The sequence below is a fragment of the Phyllopteryx taeniolatus genome, chromosome 3, assembly GCF_024500385.1.
Source record: "Phyllopteryx taeniolatus isolate TA_2022b chromosome 3, UOR_Ptae_1.2, whole genome shotgun sequence".
NCBI classification, from domain to species: domain Eukaryota; kingdom Metazoa; phylum Chordata; class Actinopteri; order Syngnathiformes; family Syngnathidae; genus Phyllopteryx; species Phyllopteryx taeniolatus.
Window position 1 is genome coordinate 11627831 of NC_084504.1, and position 14619 is coordinate 11642449.

The 14619-nt window shown below is 42.3% G+C and overlaps 1 protein-coding gene and 1 pseudogene across 1 annotated transcript; both read right to left on the bottom strand.

Annotated features, from left to right (window-relative positions):
• Positions 1-412: 412 nt before the first annotated feature.
• ier3 (immediate early response 3) lies at positions 413-1304 on the bottom strand. The gene has a single exon (XM_061769278.1). It carries the CDS (start codon positions 1224-1226, stop codon positions 759-761), a length of 468 nt encoding a protein of 155 aa, XP_061625262.1. The 5' UTR covers positions 1227-1304; the 3' UTR covers positions 413-758.
• Positions 1305-9345: 8041 nt separating this feature from the next.
• LOC133475808 (transmembrane protease serine 2-like) lies at positions 9346-12944 on the bottom strand (annotated as a pseudogene).
• Positions 12945-14619: the final 1675 nt, after the last annotated feature.

The window sequence follows — 14619 nt, forward strand, 5'->3', positions numbered from 1 at the left end:
CATTTGACTATCGGAATTTTCTTTTGGCTAGTTATTCAGGACAAGACAAAAACATGATAGTTTTCCATTAAAATGAAAAACAGGGCAGAGTTCCCCGAGAATGTGAGTTTGCCATTAAAAAAAATATTCAGTTGCAAAACGACCACATAACATATTTTGACTTAAAGGGCTTTACTTTGACATGAAAAATCTAAAGATTTTTACTTTAACAGGCCAGTGTCCACGTAAACTACAAATTTGAAATTTCCCTGAAAGGACTGCTGTATATTTTGTCATTTAATATATTTCTTCACAAAAAGTGTACATGATAATATAACAGTTGTTTTACCTCAACAACACTATTCAGAAAAAGGCTATGAGGCAAAAATATTTTAAGTTTATAGTGTTTTAAGGATGGATGGAAACAGTGTCATTCATTTACATTTTTTTATTCAAAGTGTAGATCAATAAATAGCAAATAACAACAATAATAATAATAATAATAATATTAAATAAATAACTAAATAAGACAAGACAACAGTCAGTTATGAAGTGCAGTCAATGACGAATTCAAGTTTCTGGTAAAAGTTCACAGTTTGCTGTGTTCTTTCTGGAACTTCCAGGATCCTCCAGGACTCAGCGGGCCTCCGGCAGGCACCAGGCCGGCGCGCGGAGCTCTTTCCTCAGCCGCAGCAGGGCGTGCTTGTCGCTGCCCGTCCGCTCGGCTCCTTCATGCTCGGCTTGCTTTCGCGTCGAACCACCGCGGAACTTCGGTTGGTTTAGTTCTCACCGCCCAGGCGGTGGTAGACGAGAAGGGCCACCATGTAGCCGTTTCCCGTGGGCCCGGCGGTGGTGCAGTCGTCGGCCGGTGCGTCCGCCTCGCACACGCTGGAGGCAGCCTCCGCCGGAGCCACGTCGCCGCCGGTGGGGAAGGCCTGGTAGTCCTCCGTGCTGTGGGCGCTGCCTGTCGGCTCCTCGGCGCTAGGCTCCTCGGTGTAGATCTGCCACAGCAGCACAAGGACGAGGAGAAGCAGCCAGCGTTTGGTCGCGCTCTTCTCCGGAGGCGGAAGGTGCATGCGAACCTTGGCGGGGTACATGACCCGGGTGCAGCGCTTCTTGGGCCGGGCGGCCGCCGGGCAGCTTGCCGCCGCCGGGATGTGCTCGAACGTGAACACCTCCGGTTGCGTGCTGCGCCGAGCTAAACGTTCACGTCTATGGAGCAGCATCGTGGAGCTCGTAGAGTACATTGTTGTCGCTTTTCTGCCTTTCTTTCTTTTTAGTCAGTACTTAGTGTTATTTAGCGTGTGAGGACAAGCGACGCAAAAGTGGCTTTTATAGTTTGGGGCAAGGTGACGTCAGCTACGAAGACGCCAACACCACTCTGGCCACGCCCATCGGCCAACACATTCTTACACAACTGCAGACAGGAAAAAATTAGACAAAAAAATCCCACATTTTATCATTTATTTAGGTTTAGGATTAGTAAAGGTTAAGGTTAAGGTGAACACTTGTTTTTTAAATTGTTTGTATTATTTATTCATTTAAAAACTACATATATATAAATGTTTTTAGAAATATATATACACTGCATATGCATATAAAATATGTTGTATATTTAATTATATTAACTTTTTGTGTTTGTTTATTTATTCAGCAATTGGATAAAACTCAATGAAGTTGAGTAATTTATTTTCGTAAATAATTTTAAAACATTTTTAATATTTGTTATTTTAAATGTATTTTAGAAATATATTTTTATAGTTTGTCAATATTTCCTAAAAAGTATTTTGTATTCATCGTTATTTTTTGGTATTTATTTATTAATCGATTTTATTAAAAACATTTCCATTAATGTTTTAAAATGATTATTCAGTATTTTCAGTTTATTATTCACTTTTATCCATCCATCCATTTTCTGAGCCGCTTCTCCTCACTAGGGTCGCGGGCGTGCTGGAGCCTATCCCAGCTGTCATCGGGCAGGAGGCGGGGTACACCCTGAACTGGTTGCCAGCCAATCGCAGGGCACATAGAAACAAACAACCATTCGCACTCACAGTCATGCCTACGGGCAATTTAGAGTATCCAATTCATGCATGTTTTTGGGATGTGGGAGGAAACCAGAGTGCCCGGAGAAAACCCACGCAGGCACGGGGAGAACATGCAAACTCCACACAGGCGGGGCCGGGGATTGAACCCCGGTCCTCAGAACTGTAAGGCTGACGCTCTAACCAGTCGGCCTCCGTGCCGCAGACATCTTTTCTGTTAGCTAAAATTATTAATAAATTAGTTTGTAATATATCTAAAAATAATGAATTTATGATTGCCTTTTTTAATGGTTAATTTGGTCAAACGTCTTTCCATGCATTACGTTGATTGATTAAGAATTCTTCATTTTATTTTGAGTGATTATTTCGTTATAGTATTACAAATATATATACAGTAGTTTGTACTTATTATTGCCGTTTTTGGTGTTGATCAATTTATTGAACTTCTTTTCAGGATACCACTTGCCGAAGTTTCTGAATGATAAATGATGATCGTGACCAGACATGCCAGGAATGCAGTAACATTTCTTCGTGCTTTAATCATTAGTAAAGTTCACCTCTGGTATGGCTTTTAAACCACAAATCTGCATATACTGCACATAATAGAATCAATTGTAAAGTAAAACAGCAAAAAGGATCTTTACGACTGTATACTGTAACAAGAGAGAAAGTTCAAAATCATATTATACTGTACATAATTTTTTCACCACAATATTTCATTTTCTCGTATGATATCGTAATAATAAATCCTTATAAATCTTAATATTAATACACTGTAGTCATATTGATGAATAATGATCACACTCGACTCAACATAACATAACAATACACATACTTATATATATATATATATGTGTGTGTGTGTATAAGAAAATATTGTTATAATATGGATAAAGATACATGATAAGTATGTTGATGTTGACAGTTCTAGAAGTTGAACATCCAGCTTGTTGAGGATAAAAACACGAGCTCGGAATCGTGGTGCTGGTGTTTTTCCGACCTGAGCAACATTTCGCCAGAGGAACTTTGATGGCGATTACATAAGTGGGCGTACAGCGTAACACTGACAAACACACACACACTTCAAAAACGCACAAAAAAAATCACCTCTGTTCAATATGAAAAACTGTAACAGGACAGGGACTCTCCAAAAGGAGCTGAGTGTCCTGTGTTTAAGGATCACACCACACATGATCCACCATTGTGTGTGTTTACAAGAAAATTAATTGGGTTCAAACGTCTAATGTGTGTTAGGTGACAAGCTACTGTATATTTTGCCATTAAAGTGATATATCTTAATTAAACAGGCTAGTATCCCATGTAAATGTAATATTTTGCCTTTACTATATTTTCCCACAAAAGGGCTACACAAGAGTATGAAAATGTTATATTTTGCCTCAAAAATGCTGTTTATACAGGAAAATGCTATATTAGATCACAACAAACTTTATATTTTGACATAAAATGCTTGATTTCCCCATTTAAAGACGAATTGTTCACCAGACTTCCTTAGACAATGGACATATTATGTTTTGCCTTGAAAACTATTTGTTCAAGAAAGGCCACATTACACCACCAAAGACATGGAATTTAGTCATTAAAATGATAGATTTGTACTCAAACATCCTAGGATCCCATGTAAATGTGACATTGTGGCATTAAATTATTATATTTGTCCACAAATAGTGTACATTAGACGGAAATATTGTGTGTTAGCTGGAAAACACATTCGTGCAGGAAAAGGCCACGTTAGATCATATAAACAAGAAATTTTGTCATTAAAATAGATTTGTACTCAAATATACTAGTATCCCATGTTAACAGTGAACCCTATATTTGCTCACAAAAAGTCTACATTCAGCCACACAACGTCGGTGTGGGTTTTTTCCCGCTTTGACTGGAAGCGAGCGGCCTTCGCATAGCGGGAAAAAGGTGTTGTTTTAGTGTCTGCGTCCATAGTGTGACACACAACCCGGCTTGTTCCGCTCATTATGTAACTGCCTTGACCTCCTCCAAGGCCGCAAATGGACTAAATCATTAAAAAAACAACTTAAAAAATGCTGAATGTTTTTTTTTTTGTTGGTCTTACCACATGGCTGCTTGGTTCCCTTGACGATATTGGAAATGTGGATTTGGGTCAGTAGCTGTGCGGTAATGCCGCTCAAAAGCTCTTTGATTGAACAAGCCTTGGCTGGTTGCCATGGGAACGGGCCTACGTGCCGGAGCAGCTGGCATCCAGGTGGTGAGATGCCAGGGTGGTTCACGTGTTGCACGCACACACAGGTAGGTCACGGAATGGTCACACGTCGGTCACATGTGTCCGTGGAGGCGGGGTCAAGACTTGAACTGTTTCCTGTTTGTGAGCAATTCCTGTTCCTCTCTATGTTTGCTAGGGTTTCCACGGCAACAAACTCAATCATGTAGAGATGTGTTGCTGAGGCATTGTGGGTAGTGTAGTGCGTTACAAACGAGATTTTGAGAATAGGGTAGAATAAACTGACACAGTCACTGATGATGTAGTGGTACACTCGCCTGACTTTGGTGCAGGCAGCGTGGGTTCAGTTCCCACCCAGTGACGGTGTGAATGTGAGTGCGAATGGTTGTCCGTGTCTATATGTGCCCTGCGACTGACTGGCGACCAGTTCAGGGTGTAGTCCGCCTTTCGCCCGGAGTCAGCTGGGATAGGTTCCAGCGTCCCGCGACCCTAACCAGGATAAGCGGTGTTGAAAATGGATGGATGGATTGTAGAATAAGCCTTTATTAGTCCCAGATTTACTTGATGTGAATGTGATCATCAGAGAGAATTGTCAGCAGCATTGTATGTAGCAAAACAACTATTCATGTATCAATACATAGCCTGGATATAATAAATTGATACAGTAATATACAGAAGTCAATGTTAAAAAAGGCAGCAAGAATAGTCAGCAGTGTTGTAAGTAGAAAAACAGTCTACTGTATAAGCTACTGGATAACAGAAGTCGAGAAGTCACAACTGGCACATGAATAAATAATATATAAACAGAATACTGTATGCATAAAGTACATACATATATGAAGGTGAATGTTTTATGTAGCAAAGCAAACATACATGCAATTGTAATAAATGTGCTCTGTTTCTCTCTATATATCATTGTACAGTATATAGTATTTCCACAAGCAATATATAGCAGATGATGTGTAAAAGTGAATATATGGAGCAACAAGAATAGGTAGTCGCTTTGTATGTAGCAAACAACGATACATGCATCAATAAATACTACACAAGTTGAAAAGTGAAGTGACAAGTGTATATACAGTATATACAAACAGCATAATATACTATGCATACTACTGTATATATGTGAACAACAGCAGCAAGAAAAGTCAGCAGTGCTGCATGTCACCATAACAGGTGATTAAATGAATACTATACATATATGCATTACTGTAGATAGGCAACAGACTAGAATTTAAAAATAAGACAATACTGTTAATATATATCAAAATAAGCTTTGTACTAATTGATACAAATCCCAGAATTCTCCTTTAACTAATGTCATTGTGGTGTGTTGAAGTCCATGAACGAGTTAAATGTTGACTCATTCATGCGTCAGTAATTCTCTTGTTTGGTTAAGTCACTTCTTCTGATTGGTCCAGCAGGTAGTGGGCCGGTTTGAGTGAAGCCCCCCCAGGAGTCCACCCCCATTTCCAACCCGCCGTGGGCAGAAATGATGCTGCTCTTACGCTCCTCGACAATAACTCACAAGCACACACAAAGCGTCAGTCATCCGTGAGGTCACTTCCTTTCCGGGAAACTCAGCTGGACTCACTCTGACCTGTGGAAAGCCCGCGAGGCATCTGATTGGCTGTCACATTGGCCAACCATCACTGTTCTTTCCCTGCATTGAGACTCAAACCCCGGGACCACAAATTACCAGGAATTTTACTCTGGCATCCAGGTTTCTTCAAAAGACCGTAAATCTGGCGTATTAGCGTAGCATGTAAGTATGAGATTAGTACGTGTGGCTTGCAGTCAAAGGTTCCTGGTTCGAATTTAGACCCAGGGTTAAAAGTTCCAGTTTCAAATCTTCACTTGGGGAGCCTTTCAATGTAGGGTTTGTATGTTGCCTCAGGACTTGAGACTGGCATTCAACTGGAGTTTTGCTCATTATGGCATGGTGGTATATACAGTAGTTAGCATTTATGTTTCACAGTCAATGGTTCCTGGTTCGAATCTGGACTTGGGGACCCTTCCTGTGAGGGATTTGCATGTTGCCCAGGAACTTTAGACTTGAGTCCAACAGGTCTTTGGCTTGTTGAAACACAGTGGGTTATATCATTATCATATATGCTTTGCAATCAAAGGTTCCAGGTTCAATCTTGGTTCAAAGATTTTAAGTTCAAATCTTGACTCTGGACCCTTTCTACGCAGGGTTTCCATGTCGTGCCGGGACTTGAGAGTCAAGTCCAAGCGGGGTTTGACTCGCAGTGCAGTGTTGTATGTGGTTAGCAGCATATCTTTGTTCTTTTCTTCATTCGTGAATTTCAGGCAATGGAATTTTGCAATACAAAAGGAGTTAGGCAATTACAAAGCTTATTTCATATCCTATCAACAAAGGACTTTTTAACATGCAAAAAGGCTACAAATATTTGCTTCATACCACATGGTTCTAGGTACAAATCTGGACTGTAGGTTCTTTCTGAGGTTATTTTATCCCAGGATTTCAGACTTCAGTCCAACGGACGTTCTGCTGATGTGTCACGGTTCGGTGTGGTCAGCACATCTGCCTCACAGTCAGCGGTTTGTGGGTTCGAATCCTCTTTCTGTGTGAATTTCCATGTTGTGCCAGTTTCTTATTTAGGTTTGTTTAAAAGTGTAATTAGGTCAGGTGTGAGAAAAAGGCTGTACGGGTATGTTGAGATTTCACAAACAGGAGAAACAGAAAGTAGTTGAAGAAAACCCCATTTGCAAGCATTGATTGACAACTCAAGGAAACAATTGGCACTCTCAATAGAAGCAAGAATAAAAATAACATGATAATAAGTATGTGGGTGTGTGACGGACAGACGTTGACAGATGCCCACGAAAAGCCAACTATGAATAGCCTATGTTTCACAACAGGTAAGTAATAATAGCATTGGTAGTCTTCATTCACTTACCCAATTACCCAATTACCCACATACACTGGTACCTTCACATACAAGTTTAATTTTTTTCTGTGACGCAGCTTATAACTCAATTTACTCATATATTAAAGCAATTTCCCCCATTGAAATAAGTGGGAATAGCATTAATCCGTTCCAGCCCCTCCAAAAACACAATCTTTTGTTATATGTTTTTAATAAAGAAAAGCAGCATTGTAAAAACTTAATCAAACAAGATAAAAGCAAATGTAAACAAATAAACTGCTTTTATGAAGTGTAAAATAGTCTGACACCAACAGTTGTTTCCGACACAAAAGCGCATGGGAAGCGTGGGTTAAACCGGTCTTGGCTTTCACACAGCACCTCTGAAGCCAGAAAAACTACAGAATCGACTTTGTTCCCCATTTCCTGTTCGTGCCATACCTACAGAACAGCAACATGGAAAAACAAACTGCGCAGGTCTTGGTAATGTCACTGTTGTGCCATAGTTTCTGCTTTTGATGATGACTCTCATGGCCTAATTAAGGCCTTGAGAGTTCTTTTGCACCCTTCTCCTGACAGGTACTTTGGAACAATGAGATCCCTCTGATGCTGTAGAAGCTCTCACCAGACTAAAGCTTGTGCCGTAAGATGTGAATTATTGGTCGGGGGCCTCAAAAATACCTCGGGGCATCAAACCTGCAGTCTTGGCGCTACAAGTCAACCCAATCCAAGCGCTCATGATCGATGTCATTGTGTGTTACAAGGAGGTTACCTTTGCCTTACCAGATGTGCACAGATTTGTGTTTGTGTGCGTGCATGCGGGTGAATCAAGGATTACTTCATATCTCTCACACACATACCTGACAGTTTCAGGCCACGCCAACTTTGTTTCTTTTTCATTCCAGCTGGATTTTGTCCACATGATCTCATCATCACATTCAAGTTAATGATTAAAGGAAATTCAAAAATAATTTGGTGACCTTAATTAACTCCACCACAGGCTCCAAATATGACTCACTTTTATACTGGGCCAAAAAAAGATGGCTCCCCGATGGCAACTAGAATGTTTCGTAAATTCAGCCCCTGAAGTCATTATGACTTCACAACGTGATTTAGTAGGCATGTCAATCATGAGTAGAAACACAAAAGAAGTCTAAGAAGGCCATGCCTCAAAAGATACAAGTCTGCCATTTTGGGCTCAATTTGACCTCAGCGAAACCAGAAGAATTTTTGAAAATTCAGCTCCAAAAGGCAGTTTCACTTAGTAGCATGAAATGTCACAGAAAGACCTATCATGCATAGACCCTCAAGAAAGTCTCAAGAAGCCATGTCATAAAATAAAGCAGCAATTTTATGGCTAATTTAGCCTAGAATTTCTGTGAGAAAATGCAGCCTCCAAAGGCAGTGTGACTTAGCTGCATGAAATGAAATGGCAATGTCTATTATGAGTAGAGCCACAGAAAAAGTCTTAAGAAGCTATGTTGTAAATTGAACAAAGCCGACCATTTTGGCCTAAAGTGGCCGTTTTAGGGTAATTGCCAGGCGTTCTTGTCCTGTGGATTCAAAAAGAAAAATCCTGTTGCCTTAACAGCATGAAATTGGGCAGACATGTCTATCATGAGAAGACCATCAAGTAAGTCTCAAGAATCAATGTTGTAAAATGAACAGGATTTGTGCCATTTTAGTTTAAAGCTCCCATTTTAGGGCTAATTTGACTCCTGAATTTAAAAAAAAACTCAGACCCTGAAGCCAGTTCAACTCAATAGTCTGAAATTTTGGAGACGTCTATCATGAGTAGAGGCGGCACGGTGGCCGACTGGTTAGAGCGTCAGCCTCACAGTTCTGAGGACCCGGGTTCAAAACCCGGCCCCGCCTGTGTGGAGTTTGCATGTTCTCCCCGTGCCTGCGTGGGTTTTCTCCGGGCACTCCGGTTTCCTCCCACATCCCAAAAACATGCATTAATTGGAGACTCTAAATTGCCCGTAGGTGTGCATGTGAGTGCGAATGGTTGTTTGTTTCTATGTGCCCTGCGATTGGCTGGCAACCAGTTCAGGGTGTACCCCGCCTCCTGCCCGATGACAGCTGGGATAGGCTCCAGCACGCCCGCGACCCTAGTGAGGAGAAGCGGCTCAGAAAATGGATGGATGGATATCATGAGTAGACCCACAAAAAAGTCCCAGAAGCCATGTTGTAAAACGAACAGGAAGTCTTTCATTTTGGTTTGAAGTTTTCATTTTGAGATGAGACAATGAAACTTGAATACATGATTATGCATTGCAAAGACACGTACAAATATGGTCATGGTATATTTACATATGTTACATTTTGGAAATGTTTTGGAACAGGAAGTTATGTTCTGCCTCCTTCAGTGGGGTCAGCTGACTAGATGGTCCAATGGTGGCTCTGAAGCTCTGGCCACCGCCTGGACTGCCCACGGCTGCTCCGGTGTCAAATCGTGCTCACGCGTCGTGGCCTGGTCGCCTTCAGTGCCTTCATTACTCGCCATGTCTACAGGAAGCCAACAAAATGGTGTCAAACACAGAGTAATGCTAATTGTTAGCCCCATTACAACGTTCTCTTGGGACTAGAGCACTGTCTTTGGAAAAAAGTCCTTCTCTCAGGATTTAAACCTTCTCTCTTGGGACAAGAACCTGTTCTCAGGAGTAGAACTTTCTTCAGGACTAGAACCTTCACTTTGGACAAGACCATTCTCTTGGGTCTAGGACACTGCCTGGGGTCTCGAACCTTATCTTGGGACTAGGACCTTTACTCAGGACTAGATGCTTCTCTCTTGGGATGACAACGTTCTCTCAATTCTAGAACCTTCTCTTGGGACTAAAACTTTCCCTCTGGACTACAACATTCTCTCTTAGAACTAAAACCTCTCGGGGCCAGAACCTTCTGTCTTAAGACTAAACCCCTCTGTTTTAGGACCATAATCTTCTCTCAAGACTAGCACCTTCTCTCGGGACTTAAACCTTCTCTTCGAACTACAACCTTCTCTCTGGACTGAAACCTTTCAGGACTACAACCATTTCTCTTGGGATTATAACCTTCTCTCAAGTCTAAAACCTTGTCTCAGGGAACTAAAACCATCTCTTGGGGAAAACCTTCTCCCCGGACTAGATGCCTTCACTTTGGATGTGAAACTGTCTCTTTCGACTAGAACTTTATGTCAGGACTCAAACCTTTTCTTGGGAATAAAACTTTCTTTCGAGACTACAGTATTCTGTCTTAGGACTAGAACTATCTCTCAAGACTAGAGTCTTCTCTTCAGAACAGAACATTCCCTTAAGACTAAAACCTTTTCTTACCTGGACTCGAGTCCTCGCTGAAGATCTGCATGAAGACCAGCGCTCCAAGGACGCAGAGCCAGCGTAGGGCCTGGTCGGGGTCTTCCCTTGGGGTCCACCGCCGGCAGCGAGATGGCGGGTACAAGACTCGACATCGGCGGCGTGGTGGCCGTAGTACAGGAAGGACTTTGCAGGAGGAACAGGAAGTCATGTTGATCTTCTGCTTCTTTCTTGTCACCTTCTCACCAGCTGCTTAAATATGTGCTGAGTGGGTGTGGTCTGCTCGCCTCAGGCCACTGGCTTCATTTTTGTTGTTGTGGCTTGAAGGTATTTTTAGACACACGCAACTCTGCAAGGTGTGATATGTACTTCATACCTTTCCTTGACTCCTGATTCCCCTTTCCTTTTCTTGACTCCATTCCTCATCTGCTCTTTATTTCATTTCATTGCATTGACTTGTTTTTTTCCCTTCCTTGTTTGCTCCTCGTAACTCCTTTGCCCATCTAAATCTCGTTTACTTTCCCTCACTCCTTTTCCTTCATTTGTTTCCTGCTCTTGACACCTTGCCTCGTCTCAGTTTCCTTCCTTGTTTCCTCATTTCATCTAAATCTCGTTTCCCTTCCTTGATTATGATTCCTACCTTGTTTCCTTCCCATGCGTAGTTTTTTAATTTGTTTTAATAACGCTGTATTAACTGAGTACAACTTGGCAATGATGCTAAATACAAACAAACAAACAAACAAAACAAAACTACATCTAATAGTAAACTTCGGTTTGATTCGTGGTCATCCATATTTTCGGTCATTTTGATATTCATCCGATTGTATATCCAGTCCAAGAAAAAGGTGAAGTTTCTATAAACACGCAGCTTGTTCAGGTCAGCGCAACTTTCTGGCCAAATATTGTCACCAACAAGCCACCATTACCTGTATCTCTGACACAACAGATGCCTACTTTGCATGCGTCAGATCCAGTCTGCACCCCTTTGGCGCAAAGCAGGTACTTCAATATTTGTCCATTATAAACTGTGGCGCTTTTGCATTCCGCAGCATCAATGAGAGAGACCTGGGCTTCAACTGCATATGGACAGTCTCCATTGATTGAAACACCATATCCTGTTGTCCACCCATTTAGAGCGACTGAGACCAACATTTGGGAGGCGCACAGGACCAATATTACTGGAGGCTGTGAAGTCCAGAGGTTTGCTGAGTCTTACCAGAGCTATGTCATTCTTGTGAGTGATTATGTCAAAGCCTTTGTGGGCAATGGCACGGCTCACAGTGTGAGCAGGTTTAAAGAGAAAGCCCAAAGCTTCCACAAGCCCTGCATACTCTGACCGGTCTCCAGGACTAGACTTCTTTGCCGCACAGTGGGCCGCTGTGACAATCCGGTAGGGGGAAATGGAAGCACCTCCACACCGGCGGGAACACACAAGCTGCAGGCTGACCTGCCAAGGCCAGGCCCAGAAGGAGGCCTGTTGGCCCTTAGAGGCCCTACCGGCATTTACTCCAACTGTTTGATCTGCACACAACAGTGTCACCACAGTGTTGTTCGGGAAGTAATTGCGAGCTGTTACACTATGTGTACGAGGGGTTGGGTCAGATTTCACCATCAAGACCCCATCACCAGAATGTGCCTCATGAAACACTTGTCCTCCCACACGTTCCGATGTCCCGCCAGCTTGCTTGGCCCAGTTGGGCTCTCCAGCCCTTGACACGTTTATTCATCTCCTTTTCCTTTCTTGCTTCCTTTTGACTTCTTTCTTTATCTCCTCTTCATCTTATTTCCTTTCCTTGAGCCATATTCCTTCCTTCCTTCCTTCCTTCCTTCCTTCCTCTGCAACCAGTGCCATCACTTCATTTCCTACCCTTGAATCCTTTCCCTTCCTTGTTTCCTTTTGGCTCATTTCCTCATCTCCTCTGTATTTAGAAGTTTCATTTGCTTCACTCTTATTCATTCCTTTATTTCCAACCTGTGCCTCTGCTTTATTTCCTTCCCTTTACTCCTTTACATCTAATTTTCTTTCTTGTTTCCTGTCCTGGTTTCCTTTGCTCCGTTTGCTCACTCACTCTTCACCGTGTTTCCTTGTCTCCTTTCCTTCTTTTCTCTTCATTTATTTTCCTGGTCTTGTTTCTTTTTCGTTTCTCACTGAGCAAAGTGGCACACGGCTTCATTTCCTACTCTTTGTTTCCTTTCCTTGACTCCTTTCCTTATCTCCTCTCCTTGTTTCCTTCTTTTTGTCCTTTCTCTGCAATGTGTTTCCTTTCCCCAGCTCATTTTCTTTGCTTCCACTTGTTTCCTTTCCTCATATCCTTTTGCTCTGTTCCACACCTTTCCTTGCCTTGTCTCCTTTTTCCTTTTCTCCAGATTGTTTCCTTTCCTCATCTCCTTTGCCTAGTCTTGGTTCATTTCCTCGTCTCCTTTTCCTTTTACCACCCCATTGGTTCCTTTGCACTTTTCCATTCCTTGTCTTCTTTCCTTGTTGTGTATGTTGCGAAGGTGCACTCTACACCGTGTAAGAATAATTCCACACAGGTGTAAATAGTTGCATTGCCAGTGATAAAGCTATTTATTCTTAGAAGATCGCGTGTGAGGCAACCCCGTGATTGACTGGTTAGCACGTTTGCCTCACAGTTCTGAAGACCCGGCTTCAAAGCCGGCCTCGCCTGTCTGGAGTTTGCGTGTTCTCTTGCCCAGAGTCAGCTGGGATAGACGCCAGCACGCCCTGCGACCCTAGTGAGGAGAAGCGGTATGGAAAATGGATGGCTGGAGGTTGTGTGTGCCTGTGTGTCTGTGTTTGTTCCATTCCAACATGTTCAGAACGTCGGCGCCCTGGTCTTCCAACCACAAAGATTTCATGCATGATGCCTCCGTCTGTGTGTTAATCGTGCTGATGTTGAGACACATTTTGTGCAGGCACAAATGTTATAGTAATCATTTTATTTCTTTCATAGTACACTTCCCAAGTGCAAACGTCCTATTCATCACACACTCATGCACGTGCGCGCACACACACACACACATGCACACACATGCATACACACACACACACACGCACTCACACACAAACATACCATAGGCAGGAAGCCAGCAGAGTGGCAGCCTGAGGCCACATAATTTTTGTGGTGGGTGTAGTTTAGCATTTAGAACACTTCAAACTTCAACTAAGGGACACCCACATACAGTACACAGATACATACACACACACACGCACGTAGACAAACACACAAATATCCAGACATGCTGGTGCACACATGCAGACACACACATACACACAAGCACACGTTTACACACATTTAACTTATAGGTATATTTATTTTTGTTAACACTGCACGGTTTCCTCCCACATTTAAAAAAAATGCATGTTAGGTAAACTGACGACTCTAAATGTCCTTAAGTGTGAATGTGAGTGTGAATGGTTGTATGTCTGTCTGTGCCCTGTGATTGGTTGGCAACCAGTTCAGGTTCCTCTCACCCAAAGTCAGTTGGCATAGGTTCCACCTCACCCGTGACCCTGAGGATAAGCCGTATAGAAGATGGCTGGCTGGATGTAAGCTATGCATGGATACTCTCTGATTGAAAAGACAAGCGTTCTCAGCAGGTGTGAAATTGCGTAAACCCCACCCCCCCCCCGCCACATTTTTTTCTATATGTTTTGGAAACGTCAGGTCAAATGTCAGCCACGTATTGTTTTCAGCTGCACTATGTCAAAGGTCCTATGCCATAAAAATCAAAATTTTCCACTGTTTTATGCATATTCGAGGTCAAAATGAGTTTGTGACCTTCTTTAAGCTAGACATCTGTGCTGTATGTCAATTGAATGCAGTAGCCCAGGGATGGGCAACTGGCGGTACGCAGGCTTCATGACACCCGCGAGCACACTTGGAGTATCCCATCAATTAATTTTAGGAAAAGGGTTGTGTTTGTGTCTTTTATCATTTGCCTTGTGAAGCACTTTGTGTTGGTTTTTAAGTATGAAAGGTGCAAATACAAATAAATGTTTGATTGATTGATTGAAAAAAATATATATTTTAAATGTGGTAGAAGAAAGGTGGCCAGCGCCCACACTGGCCCCATTCACAGAGCATTTTCAAATTGTAATACCATTCACCAAAAGATAGCAGACTTACTATAGCGCCAGATCACCATCAGAGAAGAAGAGTGGTGACACCTTGATAGAAATCAGCAGGAAGAGA

Bases quoted from the DNA above. Each gene is read 5' to 3' on its own strand.
- ier3 (XM_061769278.1), bottom strand. From the start codon at position 1,226: ATGTACTCTACGAGCTCCACGATGCTGCTCCATAGACGTGAACGTTTA.